The following is a 15,786-nucleotide window of genomic DNA, read 5'->3' as shown; positions in this document are numbered from 1 at the left end:
TGTTGTTGCAAATGGCAAGATTTTGTTCTTTCTCATGGCTGAATAATCTGGGGTGTGTGTGTGTGTGTTTGTGTGTGTGTGGTATACACACCACATCTTCTTTATTCATTTATCCATGGACATTTGGGCTGCTTCCATAATTTGGCCATTGCGAATAATGTAGTAAATATAGAATACATGTATCTTTTTGAATTAGTGTTTTCATCTTCTTTGGGCAAATACTCAGTAGTGGGATTACTGGATCATATGGTAATTCTATTTTTTAATTTTCTTAGGAACCTCCTTTCTGTTTTCACAATGGCTGCACCATTGTGCATTCTCAGCAGCAGTGCAAGATGGTTCCTTTTTTCTCCACGTCCTTGTCAACACTTGCTGTTTTTTATTTTAGCCATTCTGGCAGTGTGAGGTGACATCTCATTGTGGTTTTGATTTGCTTTTCCCTGATGATCAGTGATGTTGAGCATTATTTTCATTAAACCTAATATCTTCGTTACCTCCTGAACAACATAAGTGCTCCAAAATGGAAACTTTCTTCACTCTTCTGATTTATATGCTATTTTTTAGGGTATTTATTCTGTCATATTAAGCCCTATGATTTTTATATTAAACTTAATGCTACAAATAACATTTAAAATCACTTATTTGGTTACAGATTTTCTTGCTTCTTTTCATTTTCTGTGTCAGGCCTTCCAGTTTATGTTACTGAATTTTTTTAAGTATACAATTCCTCAATTTTTATAAAAAATGGCTTATAAACAGTAGTCTTTGTTTTTATTCACATGAAGAATCATTTTGCTCACTTAGTTGCAGGACACATTTGTCAGGGTCTGAATTGTAGATTGGAGTTCTTAGTTTTTCAACCTTTTGAGGATAACCAAAGTTCACTTCTTTAGTGTGTTTTATTGCTCTTAAGTACTATTTTTCCTGTTTAATCGTTCATCCTGTGAGGCTAGTTATCTTTTCTGTTTGTCTGAATTTAAGATCATTTTGCTTTTGGAACAAAAACACAGTTTTGCCTTACTGTGTCTAATTATAAATTTCTTTTAAATTATCCTACTTGGTAGGGATAATTTCTTTGTATTCATGTCTGTTTTCAGTTTTGGACAGTTGTCAACATGCGTTCTTCAAATAGTTCTTCTTCAGTCTCTTACAGTTTTCAGGGTCTCCTGAGTGCCCATAGTTTCAACTTTAGTATCCTTATATGTTTCTTAACCTGTTTCAAGTCTGTTTCAAATTTTCTGTGTTCTTATCTTTTATCCTTAATTCTGGTTAATTCTTTTAGATTTACCTTCCAGTTCTCAAGTTCTCTCTCAGTCTCTGAATCTCAGTTTTAGTGATTTTGTCTTTTGTAGGAAATTGTCTCAAAGTGTTGTCCTCTTCGTCTATCCCCTCTTCTGCACCGTTATATGTTGCTTAATATCACCTCTTGCTTAACATCACCTCTCTGACTTCCACTTCCTGTTTGGTTATATGTTTGTTATGTCTTCAGAACGTGTCCTAACTTTCTTGTGATCCAAGCACCACTTTTAAGTATGGTTTTTCCCTGCCATCTAGTTTTAGCAGGGGTTCACTTTAGAGGGTTGTGTTCAAGGTAGTACCTTAATGTTTCTTAATACATTTATAGTTGTTGGTGAACTTGTGTCATCTCACACGCTCGTTATGTGTCTCCTCTGTTTATGTGCCTCGGGCATAATAGATGATAACCATTTGTGCAAACAGTTGTCTTATCCTTTCATTTTAACATGGTATAGGCAGTATTATATATTTAGAACTATAGATTTTTGGTTTTTTAATAGATTTATATGCCTGTATATTTCACGTTTGCTGTCTATCTGAATTCATTATTTGGATGTTCTAATGTATATATCACACTATTTAGTACATAACATACTATACCTTACTGCTCCTTAACTTAATAATCAGCATTATTATATATTCTGACAACCAAGGACTGTCTGTATTATTTAAAGAGTAGAGGACTGCAATATAGGGATGATGAAAAAGGATTTAGTTTTCTTACAATTTCTGCATGTTAAAATTCTCAAAATTCTAAAATTTAGCATGGCAGTTATAACGGATTCTATCTTCATTTAACTTGGGGAGTTGAAATAAACTTATTCTTGTAAAATTGGCCTTTAGAGCCTATTTGCATTTAGTTCTTTTTTTTTTTTTTTTTTTGCTAGAAGGTAGGAGTTTTATAGTAAATTGTTTTCTACAAACCCAGGACCTATCGTGGCTAGGACCCCCTGCTTACCCCCTCCTTCCCACCCCCACCATACGGCCCATCTGTATGCATTTGGTGATCCCCAGAGCTCCCTCCTCTCCAGTCTTTTGTCTGCCCAGTCCCTCTCCCTACCTGTGTACCTCCCTGTTCTCCGAGGTATGTGGCTAGACTCCCCTCCCTTATGTAGTACAAGGGTTCCCCAGGTCCTGGGCTGAGAGGCAGGACCAGACTCCAGCTCTTCCCCTGGCTCCAGAACCCCTGAGCCTATTTGTATTTTACAATAAAAATGGAAAAATATGGTCTAAAAGCTATGAGTACTTACCATTTGTGATTATTTAAATGTGCTAAAATTTCAAATATTTAGATACTCTGCAGAAAAAGACTATCATTTGTTGTAAGTTACAAGTGTCTGTTCTTGTTCCTACTTTAGACAAAGAAACAGCCTTGGTATAACAGCACATTAGCATCAAGAAGAAAACGGCTCACTGCTCATTTTGAAGACTTGGAACAATGTTACTTTTCTACAAGGATGTCTCGTATATCAGGTACAAATTCTGGACTTCTTAAAATATATCAAATTCCCACTTCAGATCCATTTCTAGCTTCTTATGCTGGATTTATGTAAAGTCCTATTTATAAAGCAAAAGGGTGTATTTTCGACATAGTCTACCAGTGTGTTGTGAAGGTTCTTAGAGATCTTAAAGAACATTGCTTTCCCGTAGCTATTTTTATTCTTTTTCTCTCTTTGGGAATTTTATTTTTACCAGGGTTTTTTTTTTTTTTTTTTTTTTTTGGTGAGAGAGAGAGAGCATGAGCTGGAGAGGGGCAGAAGGGGAGAGAGAGAGAGAGAAAGAAAGAACGAAAGAACAAACGAACCTTAAGCAGATTCCATGTTCAGCCCTGAGCCTGAAGCAGGTGGCCTTATCCCACAACCCTGGGATCATGACCTGAGCCAAAATGAAGAGTGGCATGCTCAACTGACTGAGCCACACAGGCACGCCTATTTGGGAAGTAGTTCAACTTTATAAAGTTAAGAAAAAAAATCAGCCATGAATATGTTGCTAGGGAAAAAAAAATTAGTTGCCTCCTATTAAGCATCATTAGGTTCTAAGCACTGTCCTTTGTGTTAAGAATAAAAAGATGAAAGAACTAATTTCTGTTGTCAGGGCATATTATGAATTCAGGGGGGAAAGCAACAGGTAGATAATTCTATGTGATACTGTATGTTCTCTAAGTATGTTAGGGGAATAGAGAAGAATATCCACTAATCCAGCTGGGAGTGGAAAATACAGGCCACGTTGAAAATGGGGTAGTGGAAGGGAATGGTCATTGTAGGGATTTTAGAGGAGTTGTGTTTAGTCAAAGTTGTATTTAGAATTCATTAGCTAAATAAGGTAATTAGAAACATGTTCAAAGTAGAGGCAATAACTTATGCAAACTCATGGACATGATAGCATAGTATATTTTCATTGCTTTCAAAAAGTAATATCGTTTTGCCTTTTGAGCTGTAACTTTTCTCAGTGTCTTGGCTCACCACCAGTGATGTAGGGACATTAATAGCAACCCAGTTTTGTTTTTTTTTTTTAAAAGATTTAAAGGCGATATACCTATAAAATTTAAAATACAATACTTGGTATAAGTTAGGTGCTCAGGTAACTGGTGTCAAATTAGTAATACATCTGATCAGAATTAGGACCAGCGAGGAAAAAAATGTGTGATATTTAATTAGTTGTTAAAAATTTGGCCTTTTTTCTTGAATAGGCATATTTGTATTAAAATCTACATATTGCTTAGAACCTTTAGACAAATTTGCCTTAGGATTGGTGATGGAGGAAAAAGGAGATTTACATAGCATGTTTCCTATGAAGTCTACAAGGGAGCCAAGCTTTGTTTATAAGTGTGTGAAGTTCATGGTCAACAGTTTTTATAAGATGAAAACTTTCATTGTATTGCCTAGGAATTGAGAGCCTTATTAAGCCCTGTAAGAGTCTATAAACTGTAATAGGAAGCTGTTATATTGACAGTGATCTGAGGGGCCCCTTGATGGCTCAGTCAGTTAAGTGTCTGACTTCAGGTCATGATCTCACGATTTGGGAGTTTGAACCCTCTGTAGGGCTCTGTGCTGACAGCTCGGAGCCTGGAGCCTGCTTCGGATTCTGTGTCTCCCTCTCTCTTCCCCTTCCCTGCTCATGCTCTGTCTCTCTCTTTCAAAAATAAACTTTGAAAAAAAGGTTAAAAGAAAAAAAAGGTCTGAGGCCTACATTCTGATTGGTAGAGGGTTCATACTAACCCTTTTCGGTGATATTTTTTGGTATGATACTGAAATACAGCCACAGGCAAATGGTAGACATTTAAAAGAAAAAAGCAGTCTGGGAAAGAGATTAAGGAAGCTCTTAATGGGGAAGTAATTAATAATTTTTAAGTAGTTAGCAGCACAGGTGTACTATGGCATAGTAAAGGTAGAATCACAGACCTGCTTATTTGGAGGATGTCAGCCGGAAGGTGGAATACATTAAAAACCAGGAGGAAGATTATATTTTCATTCTTGTGGGTATGGCTGTATTATACTTAAAACATGATTCTAGGAACCTCAAGTTTATCTTACCAAATTTTCACATTGCGTACACATAACATGTTGCTGAAATGAAGTTCCTCCTAGTGTCCTTGACTGTGAAGCAGAAATTTTAACTTCTGCATGATGAGTACTTGGTGTTTGATTGTCCTTTTATATATTTTCAAATGAGATCCACTGCCCTTTCTGACTTAATTTTCAACTCTGAAAGTGAGAGATGAAGATTAGGAGATTAATGCCTTGGCCTCTTAGTTGTAATTGAATGAGAAGGTAAATTATAAGGTATTAGAGAAGGAAGATGCTGAACACACGTTCACAAACTAATCTGTAATTAGAGGAGCCAAAGTAATATGTTAGCATATATGTGCAGTTGTTGATCATAAACCTACCAAGCAAATAAAATCCCACCATTTTTTAACCAGATAAAGTGAAATGTAATCCTTATACTTTCCGATACTAACATAACTATTTTTAGTGTTTTCTTTATAACTTCTATTAGAAGTAGGTGTTACTGAATAGGTATGATAGTCAGAGAAGATCAGCCACCTGGGAAAGGATTCTGACCTTCAACAGAATATATCCTCTTGAATGCTTGTGAATTTTATGTACTTTGGGATTGGTGTCAAAATATGAAAGAATATTTTTACATTAAAGCAGTATTTAAACCATATCTAAGGTGGCTTTCCAGTAACTATTTATTATATTGAATACTCAGTTATATGTAAAAAGAAAACCAATTAGCTGTTACATACAAACCACTTTGTTGTACAGTTGATTTGTTTTATTGCAGTAACCCATGTTTTATTTCTAATCTCTGAATTTATGGAGAATAACTTTTGTGGAGTAGGAGCATTATTTTAGTAACATGATATTGCTTGCTAATTGGGTTCCTTTGCTGTTTTTAGAATGGAAACACTACAAAATTGGAACTTTTGGATATAGGTTGTTAGATGGATTTGCTATGTTAACGTTTAAATCTTTAAAATGTAAAATATCAAGGACAGAAGCTTAGCATCAGAGACAAGCAATTGTTTTTCATTGTAGTAAGTGTTAGATAAATGTCTTCCTGTCTACAGTTATCTTCAAGATAACCTAGTATCTCCAGATGAACAGAATCAAGTCTATAGTGTCTATTCTATAGTGTGGTGACTCTTTAGACTTCATGATTCTTACATCTTAATTTCATTATGCCAACTGTTATTTTCAGGGACCTTTAAGAAGGGGAAATCATGAAAGTTTCCCTTTGAAAAAGTTGTGTGACTGTTTATGTGTATGAATAAGAATAAGAAGAAGGTATGAACACAGTGTTGTAACTTCTTATTTCAGATTTCAATTAGGAAGCTAACCTAAGTAATCGGGTGTTTTAATTCTTCCTTTTTTCAAGACGAAAATACAAGTCGTAAAACAGTTTTGAAAAATAATGATTTTGGGGTGCGCCTGGGTGGCTCAGTTGGTTCAGCATCTGATTTTATCTCAGATCATGATCTCATGGTTTGTGGGTTTAAGCCTGATGATGGGCTCTCCACTGACAGTGCAGAGCCTGTTTTGGATTCTCTCTTCCCCTTCTTCTGCCCCTCACACTCTTGTTCTCTCTCAGAAATAAATAAACTTAAAAAAAAAAAAAGAAAAAATGATTTCTTTTTTTTGTTCATGCTTTCACTGTAGGCTTATTTCTAGATTGGAGAATAGATAGATGGATTCTCAGTCTTTCATGAGATCATATTGTGATTTAAATTCCACATGATTATGAATAGTTTATTGAAATGGGCTTTACTCAAAGTATTTATATAGTGTCCTATTGGATGGAATTAATGTTTTCCTATTCTATCAAGATATTTGAGTGAAAGTATTCTGTTTATTTTTGAGAATAATTGATACGTTGCAGTTTCTACTCCCTTTTCGTAATTGGATTTGAGACACTTCAAAGAATGATGTAAACAAATATCTCACTTGCATTTTACTTAAGAAACAATTACTTTCTTAATCTAAATTTTGTTATAAATTGTTTTGATAGCAAGTAAATGTGGGCATGTAGATGTATCCTTGTAAACATGTTCCTTCAAAATTACAAATAGACGGTCCAGTGTCTCTCCACCCTCACTTTCTCCATTGATAAGGGATTTTTGTTTTAATAAAAGATTAAACTTCTCTTGATCAGAGGTACTTTTTTGTCTTTGGTTCTCCAAGAAATTACTGCTTAAAAGAGAATTTACAGTATGTTTTTATTGGTGTCAAAAGAGACATTGTCTTTCAAAGAACTACTTAGTAATTTTTATTAAAGTTGAAAGATTGGCTAAACTATTTGTGCATATTAGTGTTTCTAAATACTTCAGAATTATATTTAAAATATAATTTTTAATATGTGTGTACTGCTCTTTGACTTTCATTACACTTCAATTAATTTATTTTTGTTTTCTTCATATAGATGATAGTCGAACTGCAAGCCAATTGGATGAATTTCAGGAATGCTTGTCTAAGTTTACTCGATATAATTCAGTACGACCTTTGGCTACATTGTCTTATGCTAGTGATCTCTATAATGGTTCCAGCATAGTCTCTAGGTGAGTACTGGGCAGCACTCTCTACTGTTTACTTTTATAAGAGTTTCTAGAATTTAATTTGATAAATAGTTACAGTGTTTTAGTTAAGTGTATTCTGAAGTCAGGTTGCCTGCCAATTTTAGTTCTGTGGTCTTGGGGGCAAGTTTCTGAATCTCCTTAGTTGTCAATGCCTTCATTTTTATTTATTTTTATTTTTATTTTTTTATAGTTTATTGTCAAGTTGGTTTCCATAAAACACCCAGGGCTTATCCCCACAAGTGCCCTCCTCCATGCCCATCACTCCCCTTCCCCTTTTCCCCTCCTACTTCAGCCCTCAGTTTGTTTTCAGTATTCAGGAGTCTCTCCTGATTTGCTTCCCTCTCCCTATTTTTCCCCCTCCCCTCCCCCATGATCCTCTGTTAAGTTTCTTCTGTTATACTTAGGAGTGAAAACATATGATATCTGTCCTTCTCTGCCTGCCTTACATCACTTAGCATGACACCCTTGAGTTCCATCCACATTGCCACGATTGGCCAGATTTCATTCTTTGTCATTGCCATGTAGTATTCCATTGTGTGTGTGTATATATATATATATATATATATATATATATACACACCACATCTTCTTGATTCATTAGTCAGTTGATGGACATTTAGACTCTTTCCATGTTTTGGCTATTGTTGAAAGTGCTGCCATGAACATTGGGGTACATGTGCCCCCATGTATCAGCACTTCTTTATCCCTTGGATATTTAAATCCCTAGCAGTGCTATTGCTGGGTCATAGGGGAGTTCTATTGATAGTTTTTTGAGGAACCTCCACACTGTTTTCGAGTGGCTGCTCCACTTTACATTCCCACCAAAAGTGTAGGAGGGTGCCTGTTTCTCCACATCCTCGCCAGCATCTGTAGTCTCCTGTTTTGTTCATTTTAGCCACTGTGACTGGTGTGAGATGGTATCCCACTGTGGTTATCATTTGTATTTCCCTATGATGAGTGATGTTGAACATTTTTTCATATGTCTGTTTGCCATCTGGATGTCTTCTTTGCAGAAGTGTCTATTCATGTCTTTTGCCCATTTCTTCAGTGGGTTATTTATTTTTTGGGTGTTGAGTTTGATAAGTTCTCTATAGATTTTGGATAGTAACCCTTTATTTATATGTCGTTTGCAACTATCTTCTCCCATTCTGTTGGTTTAATTTTGCTGATTGTGTCCTTCACTGTGCAGAAGCCTTTTATTTTAATGAGGTCCCAATAGTTCATTTTTGCTTTGTTTTCTCTTTACTCCAGAAATGTGTTGAGTAAGTAATTGCTGCGGTGGGGGTCAAATAGGTTTTTCTTGCTTTCTCCTCTAGGATTTTGATGGCTTCCTCTCTCAGGTTAGGTCTTCCATCCATTTTTGAGTTTATTTTTGTATATGATATAAGAAAGCAGTCCAGGTTCATTCTTCTGCATGTTACTGTCTGATTTTCCCAGCACCATTTGCTAAAGAGACTGTCTTTATTCTGTTGGATATTCTTTCCTGTCAAAGATGAGTTGGCCATATGTTTGTGGGTCCATTTCTGGGATCTCTATTCTGTTCCATTGATCAGAGTGTCTGTTCTGGTGCCAGTACCATACCGTCTTGGTGATTACAGCTTTGTAATACAGCTTGATATCTGGGATTGTGATGCCTCCAGCTTCGGTTTTCTTTTTCAAGATTACTTTGGCTATTTGGAGTCTTTTCTGTTCCACACAAATCTTAGGATTGTTTGTTCTAGCTCTGTAAAGAGTGCTGGAGTTATTTTGGTGTTATTTTGATAGGGATTGCCATTCTTTAAAATTTTTTAATAAAAATGTCTAATATACATTAAAATAGAATGGAATAATAATTTTGCACAATAGCCATCTTCCAGAGTTTGCAGTGATCCAGTTGCTTCATTTATACTTTTTGTTCTTTGGTTAATTGTTTTGAAACAAATTTCAGATGCTATGTCATTTCATTCAGCCTTGCATCCTTAAGAATATCTATGTCCCAGAATATTGATACATACTTTTTCATTTGCGTGACTGAGATTTTTATTAATGTGTAAGAATATTGACTTTGAAATACAAGCTGTTAGTTGAAGAGACTTGCCGTAACCCTTTACTGTATTTTAGCTGGTAGTTTAACTTAGTAACTGATAAGATAATCATATGTTCAGTTTTTTTCTATGTGTTGACAATATGAGGAATGATTTTGAAATGATTAAAATTTGAAAATACAGTAGATTGTGGAGTTTATTTAAGTAATTACTTAAATGAGTGAGTGTATAACAAAAATCCATTAATCCCTTAATGTTGGCTAGGCCAAGAATATAACCGTGAGTAGGCTAGATATCGATGCTTATATTTAGGAAAGCTTTCAGCTTATTTCAGTGCCTTTATAGAAACAATATAAGAAAAGTTTCTGAAACACAACCTTGAATTAACAGTGTAACACTATTATTAAACTCTTCGTGTAAGAACGTATAATATATGTTTTTAAAAGCTTAAGAAATGTAGCTTGAATGTGAAATGGCAAAAAAAAAAAACTATGGAAGTTTATAATATTGGCCTGATAATGTATACATTTAACTATAATTATGTGGCTCTATTCAACTAAAAATATAATGGAAATATAAAATGCAGTACAAGTATAAAGCAAAATATAATGTTTTCTTATAATATAAATTAATCTCCCTTAACATTGTAAATTCATCTGCATCGTGTTGTCTTCTCCATTAAACACGGAACAAAGGATGCCTGGGTGGTCCATTGGGCGTCTGACTTCAGCTCGGGTCATGATCTGTCTCATGGTTCGTCACTTTCAGCTCCACGTGGAGCTCTGTGCTGACAGCTCAGAGCCTGGAGCCTCTTTCAGATCCTCTGTCTCCCTCTCTGTCCCTGCCCTTCTCAGACTGTCTCTTTCAAAAATCAATAAATAAATATTTAAAAAAAGAACAAAAATCAAAAACAAAATATAAATTTCCTTCTTAACTTTATATTTAGGAAGCAACATTTCTAGTTAGAAAATTTAGAATTGGTTATACATTTCTAGGTATTCAAATAAGAGAAATCCATTTTTCATTATTCTTGAAAGCCATTTTAGCTTGATTTTAATATAATGCTTTTTTTTTAATTGCTATTAAATCTTGGTCATATGAAGACATTATGTCAGAGTGCTGTGCTTTCTGAGGCAGAAGTTCCTGAATACTTAAATGAGATTTCAGTTTGGGAATACCACTTATTGAAAGTGACATTCGTTATATTAAAATATTCCAGACGTTGGTGCCTGGATGGCTCAGTCAGTTAAGTGTTCGATTCTTGATTTCAGCTCAGGTCATTTCGGCCCACATGGGTCTCTGCACTGATAGGGTAGAGACTATTTAGGATTTCCTCTCTCCCTCTCTTTCTGTCCCTCCTCTGCTCATGTTCTTGCTCTCTCTTTCAAAATAAATAAATACATAAATTAAAAAAGATGTTCAGTTAAAAATTTAAAAGCTACCTTTTGTTGTTTCATCTTAAAAGAACATCTGTCTTTTTACTTACATTGAATTAACATTTCTGAAAATTTTCTAAATTTGCAGATTTATAAGGCAGGACAGATGAAGACTAGTAGGTAGCAACAAGGAAAGCAGCGTCCAAAGAAACTTTTGAAAGTTTCACAGTCCTGGTGACCTTTTTTTTTTTTTTTTTTTTTTTTTTGCTTTTCCTACTTTCTCATATTCATAGGCATCACTGATAATAAATTCACTTTAAAGGATTTTAATTTCTCATGATAGGAAATTTTGATGAAGAATTTCTTTTGGGAAAAGAGAGACATTTTAGAGATGACAAATAATGTTGCATTATTTCATTACATTGTATAAAAAATCATTCTTACTGTAAAATTGCATGAAATATATCTAGTGTTGGTCATTCTCTGCAGTGAGAATCTCACTGAGAGAAAAAGAAACTTGCTTTTTTAAGCCTTTTCCTTTGCTTATGGATCATGTTGGGTTATTTAGTGTCATACATATAATTCCACAAGGTGGCAGCATTTGTTTACTCTGACAGTATGTCGACTATTAGATAGTAGACAAGGTATGGAAATTAATGACTTATAGGGAAGTTCATTCTCATGAATACTAGATGGTCCTAAGCTATTCTTTCCTAATGGAAAGAATAGAAACTCATTTTACAATTTACAGTAAAATATCAGGTGGCCACTACAGAGGAATGGTTTGAAACTACATTGTTTGAACTTACTGAATACTTAGCAGTGGCTGTTTCTTGAATTCTTGGTTTGAATTTTACATACCTAGATTGTTATGGTTAAAACTGTTATCCATTCCATCTGTAGTTTAGAGGCTATGGTAACATTTTTACTAAGGTTTTCTCAAATTTTTGAAATAGAATTACAGCAGACATTAGTACATTTATGGGAAGAAAATGGTTATGTATTGTGGCCTTTATTGCTGTCACTAACCTGGTAATGTACGCAACATTTGGTTCCTTTTTTTAAAGTGACCTTTTAAAGTACTTTACATGACATTGTAAGTATTTCACTAACTCCTTTAATTTTTATATCAAACCTATGTAATAAAACATTGTAATTCATCCCATTGTACAGATTAGGAATTGTGGTAGAGAGATATTGTCTAAGTTGACAAAGTTGAGCACAATGATAGAACTAAGATTTGAACTGAGATATTCTGCCTTCTGAGTTCTACTGTGCTCTTAGTCCCTTCAGGATCTGTTGAAACACTGTACTTATGAGAATAAAAGGAATTAATTCTTTCAAGATTCTCATACTTGGTTTCTTTGTTACTTTCTTATCTAATTTGGCCTTAATAATAAACATTCTTTTGAGTTTTAATTTGATGTATATATTACATTAAATGCTGCTCTTGCCATAGCTTGAAACTATTCATGTTAAACATTTATTTTTTGTAATAACCAGTTATAAGGTTAGTTTTTCCTAAATTTCATTATTTAATGACAGTTTGTGCTGATCCAGGTTTAGGGTAATCTTTAATACATTCTGTATTGTAGTAGAATGCTACGAGTTTTTAATTTTTTCTCAAAAACAGATCTCCAGGTAATTAAATGACTTGTTTTCTAAGAAAACATTATGGCGTTTTAGGACTGATAATGAACTTCCTCTTTTCTTTCAGAATATATTTTTGTTAGTGTCCTACAAGTTATTGGGCTATCTGGGGTCAAGGAGAAATGAAAGGAATTGAGAATCCAGAGGAAAGGATTTCTTTTGGCTCAGGCCGAATCTTTTATTGTTTTGTTTTATATATTTTTTAAAGTCTTTCTGTTTATTTTGAAAGAGAGAGTGTGTGCAGGAGAGGGGCAGAGAGAGAGAGAGAGAGAGAGAGAGAGAGAGAGAGAGGGAGAGAATGAATGAATGAGTGAATGAATCCCAAGCCGGCTCCATGCTGTCATTGCAGAGCCTGACATGGGGCTCCATCTCCCCAACCGTGAGATCATAATCTGAGCCAAAATCCAGAGTCAGATGCTTAACTGACAGAGCAACCCAGGAGCCCCAGGCCCAATCTTTTAAAGCAAGAATTTAAAAAACTGTGTTCTAGGCTTGAAGTTTCCTGAGGAAAGAGGTCTGATCGGCCTTAAGTCCAGCTGACTCCCCATTTCTGGCAAATGTTAGGTGCTTAGTAGTAAATACTTGTTGAATGAATACATGAATGACTGGAAAACTCCTTTGCCTGCTCTGGGAGGATCAGGAGGCCTCTAGCAGTTGTCCACCTTAAATTGCTTTTCTTTTTCTTTTTTTAATTTTTAAAAAATGTTTTATTTATTTTTGATACAGAGAGAGACAGAGCATGAGAGGGGGAGGGGCAGAGAGAGAAGGAGACACGGAACCGGAAGCAGCCTCCAGGCTCTGAGCTAGCCGTCAGCACAGAGCCTGACGTGGGGCCCAAACCCACGAACGTGAGATCTGACCTGAGCCAAAGTTGGAGGCTTAACTGACTGAGCCACCCAGGTGCCCCTTAACTTGCTTTTCTTTATTTGCTTGCTGATAAGTGTTTCTTTGAAGAAAGTATCCCTAACCTAAAAAAGGGGTTTGTAAATCACCATCAACACACGGCAGAAAAATAGTGTTAACAACTTAAAATACAGAAGTCCAGGGCTGTCAGCAAGTGCTGATGAGTTTTCTGTATCTGTGAGTATTTAAGATACAGGTGAAGAGTGAGATACAAACAGTCCAAGCCTACTTCCCAAAGCTGCTACATCCTTTCCTTTCCTCATAGCCCCTCCCTAAAAATTCCCTGTTCTCAATTCTTTGTTTCTCTGTTTTCCTGTGCCATTACTTAGACTTAAGCTTGCCGGTGGTACAGAGTGAAACCATAAACTCAAGTCATTTTATACTTATTACCTCAAAGAAAGTGTTAACTGGGAGAGTATTAGAGGTTTTGGTAGACTGGTAAAAGTTTGTCATGGTTGCCTGCAACAGAGGTTTAGAATAAGAATATTGCCTTTTATGATAAAATTACTTAAACCTGGAAAAGAGTAGAGTTTGTTAACCTGATGACTCTCTTCAGATAATCAAAGTACAAGAATTAGAAGGGTTCTATTTAGTATCCAAGAGATACAAGTAGGACTAATGGCTGGAAGCTACATCTTAAGGTTAGCCTGCGGAAGACCTTTGTAGGCAGCATTGTGCGGAAGTGGGTGGGCCTCACAGGCCGTTGTCATATGCTCTTAGAACTTTAAAAGCAAGCTGTAGGGTTGTTTTTTCTTTAACACAAAATCTTTCTTCAGTCCTGGAGTCAGTTATTAAATTCACCTATATTTGTCTAGAATAATTATTCTTGTTTTAATTTTTAAAAATTGTATCTATGCATATCAAGTACTGTAAGTGCTGATAATACACATAAAAATTGATGTACAGATTAGTGGAGAGACAAACCTTTAAGCCAACATATAGAATAAAGCATTGTAAGTGCTATGAAAATATCTGCTGGCTGCAGTATGAAGAGTGGGTTTGAGAGAAGGAAGAATGGAAGCTGGGAGATCAGAGATGTAGGTAATTTGGAATTGTCCTGGCAGCACATGATGATGGTCTGTGGTCTGTGCTGGGAGGGAGTCAGTGGAGCTTGGATAAAGAAATCTTTAATGATTTAAGAATTAGGGTAGACAAAGCACAATGACTGGTAGATATAGTCCTTGAAGGAGAGGATGATAACTTCCAGGTTTTTGGTTTGAGTAACTGGGCAGAAAAATACGGTGTTATTTACAGAGACAGAGACCCTGGAGGAAGAGCAGGTTTGAGGGCAATGAGGCGCATGGAAGGTAACCAGGTAGAGATTGTTGCATAGACTTGCTAGCTGCACAGAGAAGAGATTTGTACTGTTAATAATGGACACCACGGTTATAGATTGATGGAGCTCCAGCATTTAAAGATCAGGTAGATGAGGAGGAACCAGTAAAGCCAACAAAGGAGGTTTTTAGATAAGAATGAAAACCAGGAGAGTATATTGTCCTGCAAACAAGTCCGCAGGGTTAGATCAGGGGCAGAATTGGATCCAAAGTAAAATGAGACTTTTTGTCTTGATTAGGAGGGAAGACACTTCCTGGAGAAGAGAACAGATGCAAAGGCAGGCAGGTTTGTAGCTGAGTGACAGGGGGTGAAGGAGCTTTTCTCTGAGAGTTTGCTTTTCTCATGTCATCGCAGAGTGATAGGTAGAAGGTGTGGTTGGTGTTTATGTTTGTAGAAGAAAGAGATACCAGATGATGAAAAGGGTAAGATTCGTGGACCTGGAAATTTACACTGAAAATTGAACAAGATAATAGAAAGAGGCAAAAAGGAATGGAATCAGCTGTATGCAGGTGGAGAGTGAGGGGTTGTAGGAATAGTGGGCCAGCGAGGGCGAGTATTGTAGAGATTGTGGTCAGAGAATTATTTGTGTCTTTGGCTCAGAATACCTTTCCATCGTGGTACTTGCAGCTCTGGGTAATTTACCTGGGATCTAGTGGGCACATGTGCTTGTTGACTCAATTGGAGCATAGGCTTAAATGCTAGATAGAAAATAAGTAATAAATACTTGTGAGATTCAGATAAAGTGCCGAGGGAATTGACTAAAGAGGGAGTTCACTTTAGCCATTGACTTTCAGGTTCCTAGGGGTATTTGAAATGGTGCTTTCAAGGTTTTTCTTCTGAATTTCTATAGATTATTCTTCCTGTATTTGATCCTTAAGATTGAAAGCGACATTAATATGTTTTCTTCTATTTCTTCACTGTGTTCAAAACTATGTCTTTTGTAACTTCTTGCAGGAGTTTGTGGTGGAAGTAGTAATTTTTGTTAAAGTCTGGGCTAACCTTGTCCTTGGTTACATTAAACAAAATGATGCTCATTTTGCACCTTCTTTGGATAAATTATGGAGAGGAAGTAAGGAAATATAATTATTCACACATATCAAATTATATAGATTTCTTTTATAGA

At 35.7% G+C, this 15,786-nt stretch overlaps 1 protein-coding gene across 2 annotated transcripts in view; it reads left to right on the top strand.

Annotated features, from left to right (window-relative positions):
• Positions 1-15,786, top strand: part of COP1 (COP1 E3 ubiquitin ligase) — a 227,994-nt gene that overhangs the window by 83,619 nt on the left and 128,589 nt on the right. For both annotated transcript variants that reach the window (XM_029935120.1, XM_029935121.1), the window contains 2 exons: positions 2,655-2,769; positions 7,222-7,357. In XM_029935120.1, the coding sequence (XP_029790980.1) occupies positions 2,655-2,769; positions 7,222-7,357 (251 nt within the window). The remainder of the gene's footprint in view (positions 1-2,654; positions 2,770-7,221; positions 7,358-15,786) is intronic.

Source organism: Suricata suricatta, chromosome 3, assembly GCF_006229205.1.
Source record: "Suricata suricatta isolate VVHF042 chromosome 3, meerkat_22Aug2017_6uvM2_HiC, whole genome shotgun sequence".
Taxonomy (NCBI): domain Eukaryota; kingdom Metazoa; phylum Chordata; class Mammalia; order Carnivora; family Herpestidae; genus Suricata; species Suricata suricatta.
The sequence above is the reverse complement of the archived record's forward strand: the minus strand, read 5'-3'. Positions and strand labels throughout refer to the sequence as shown.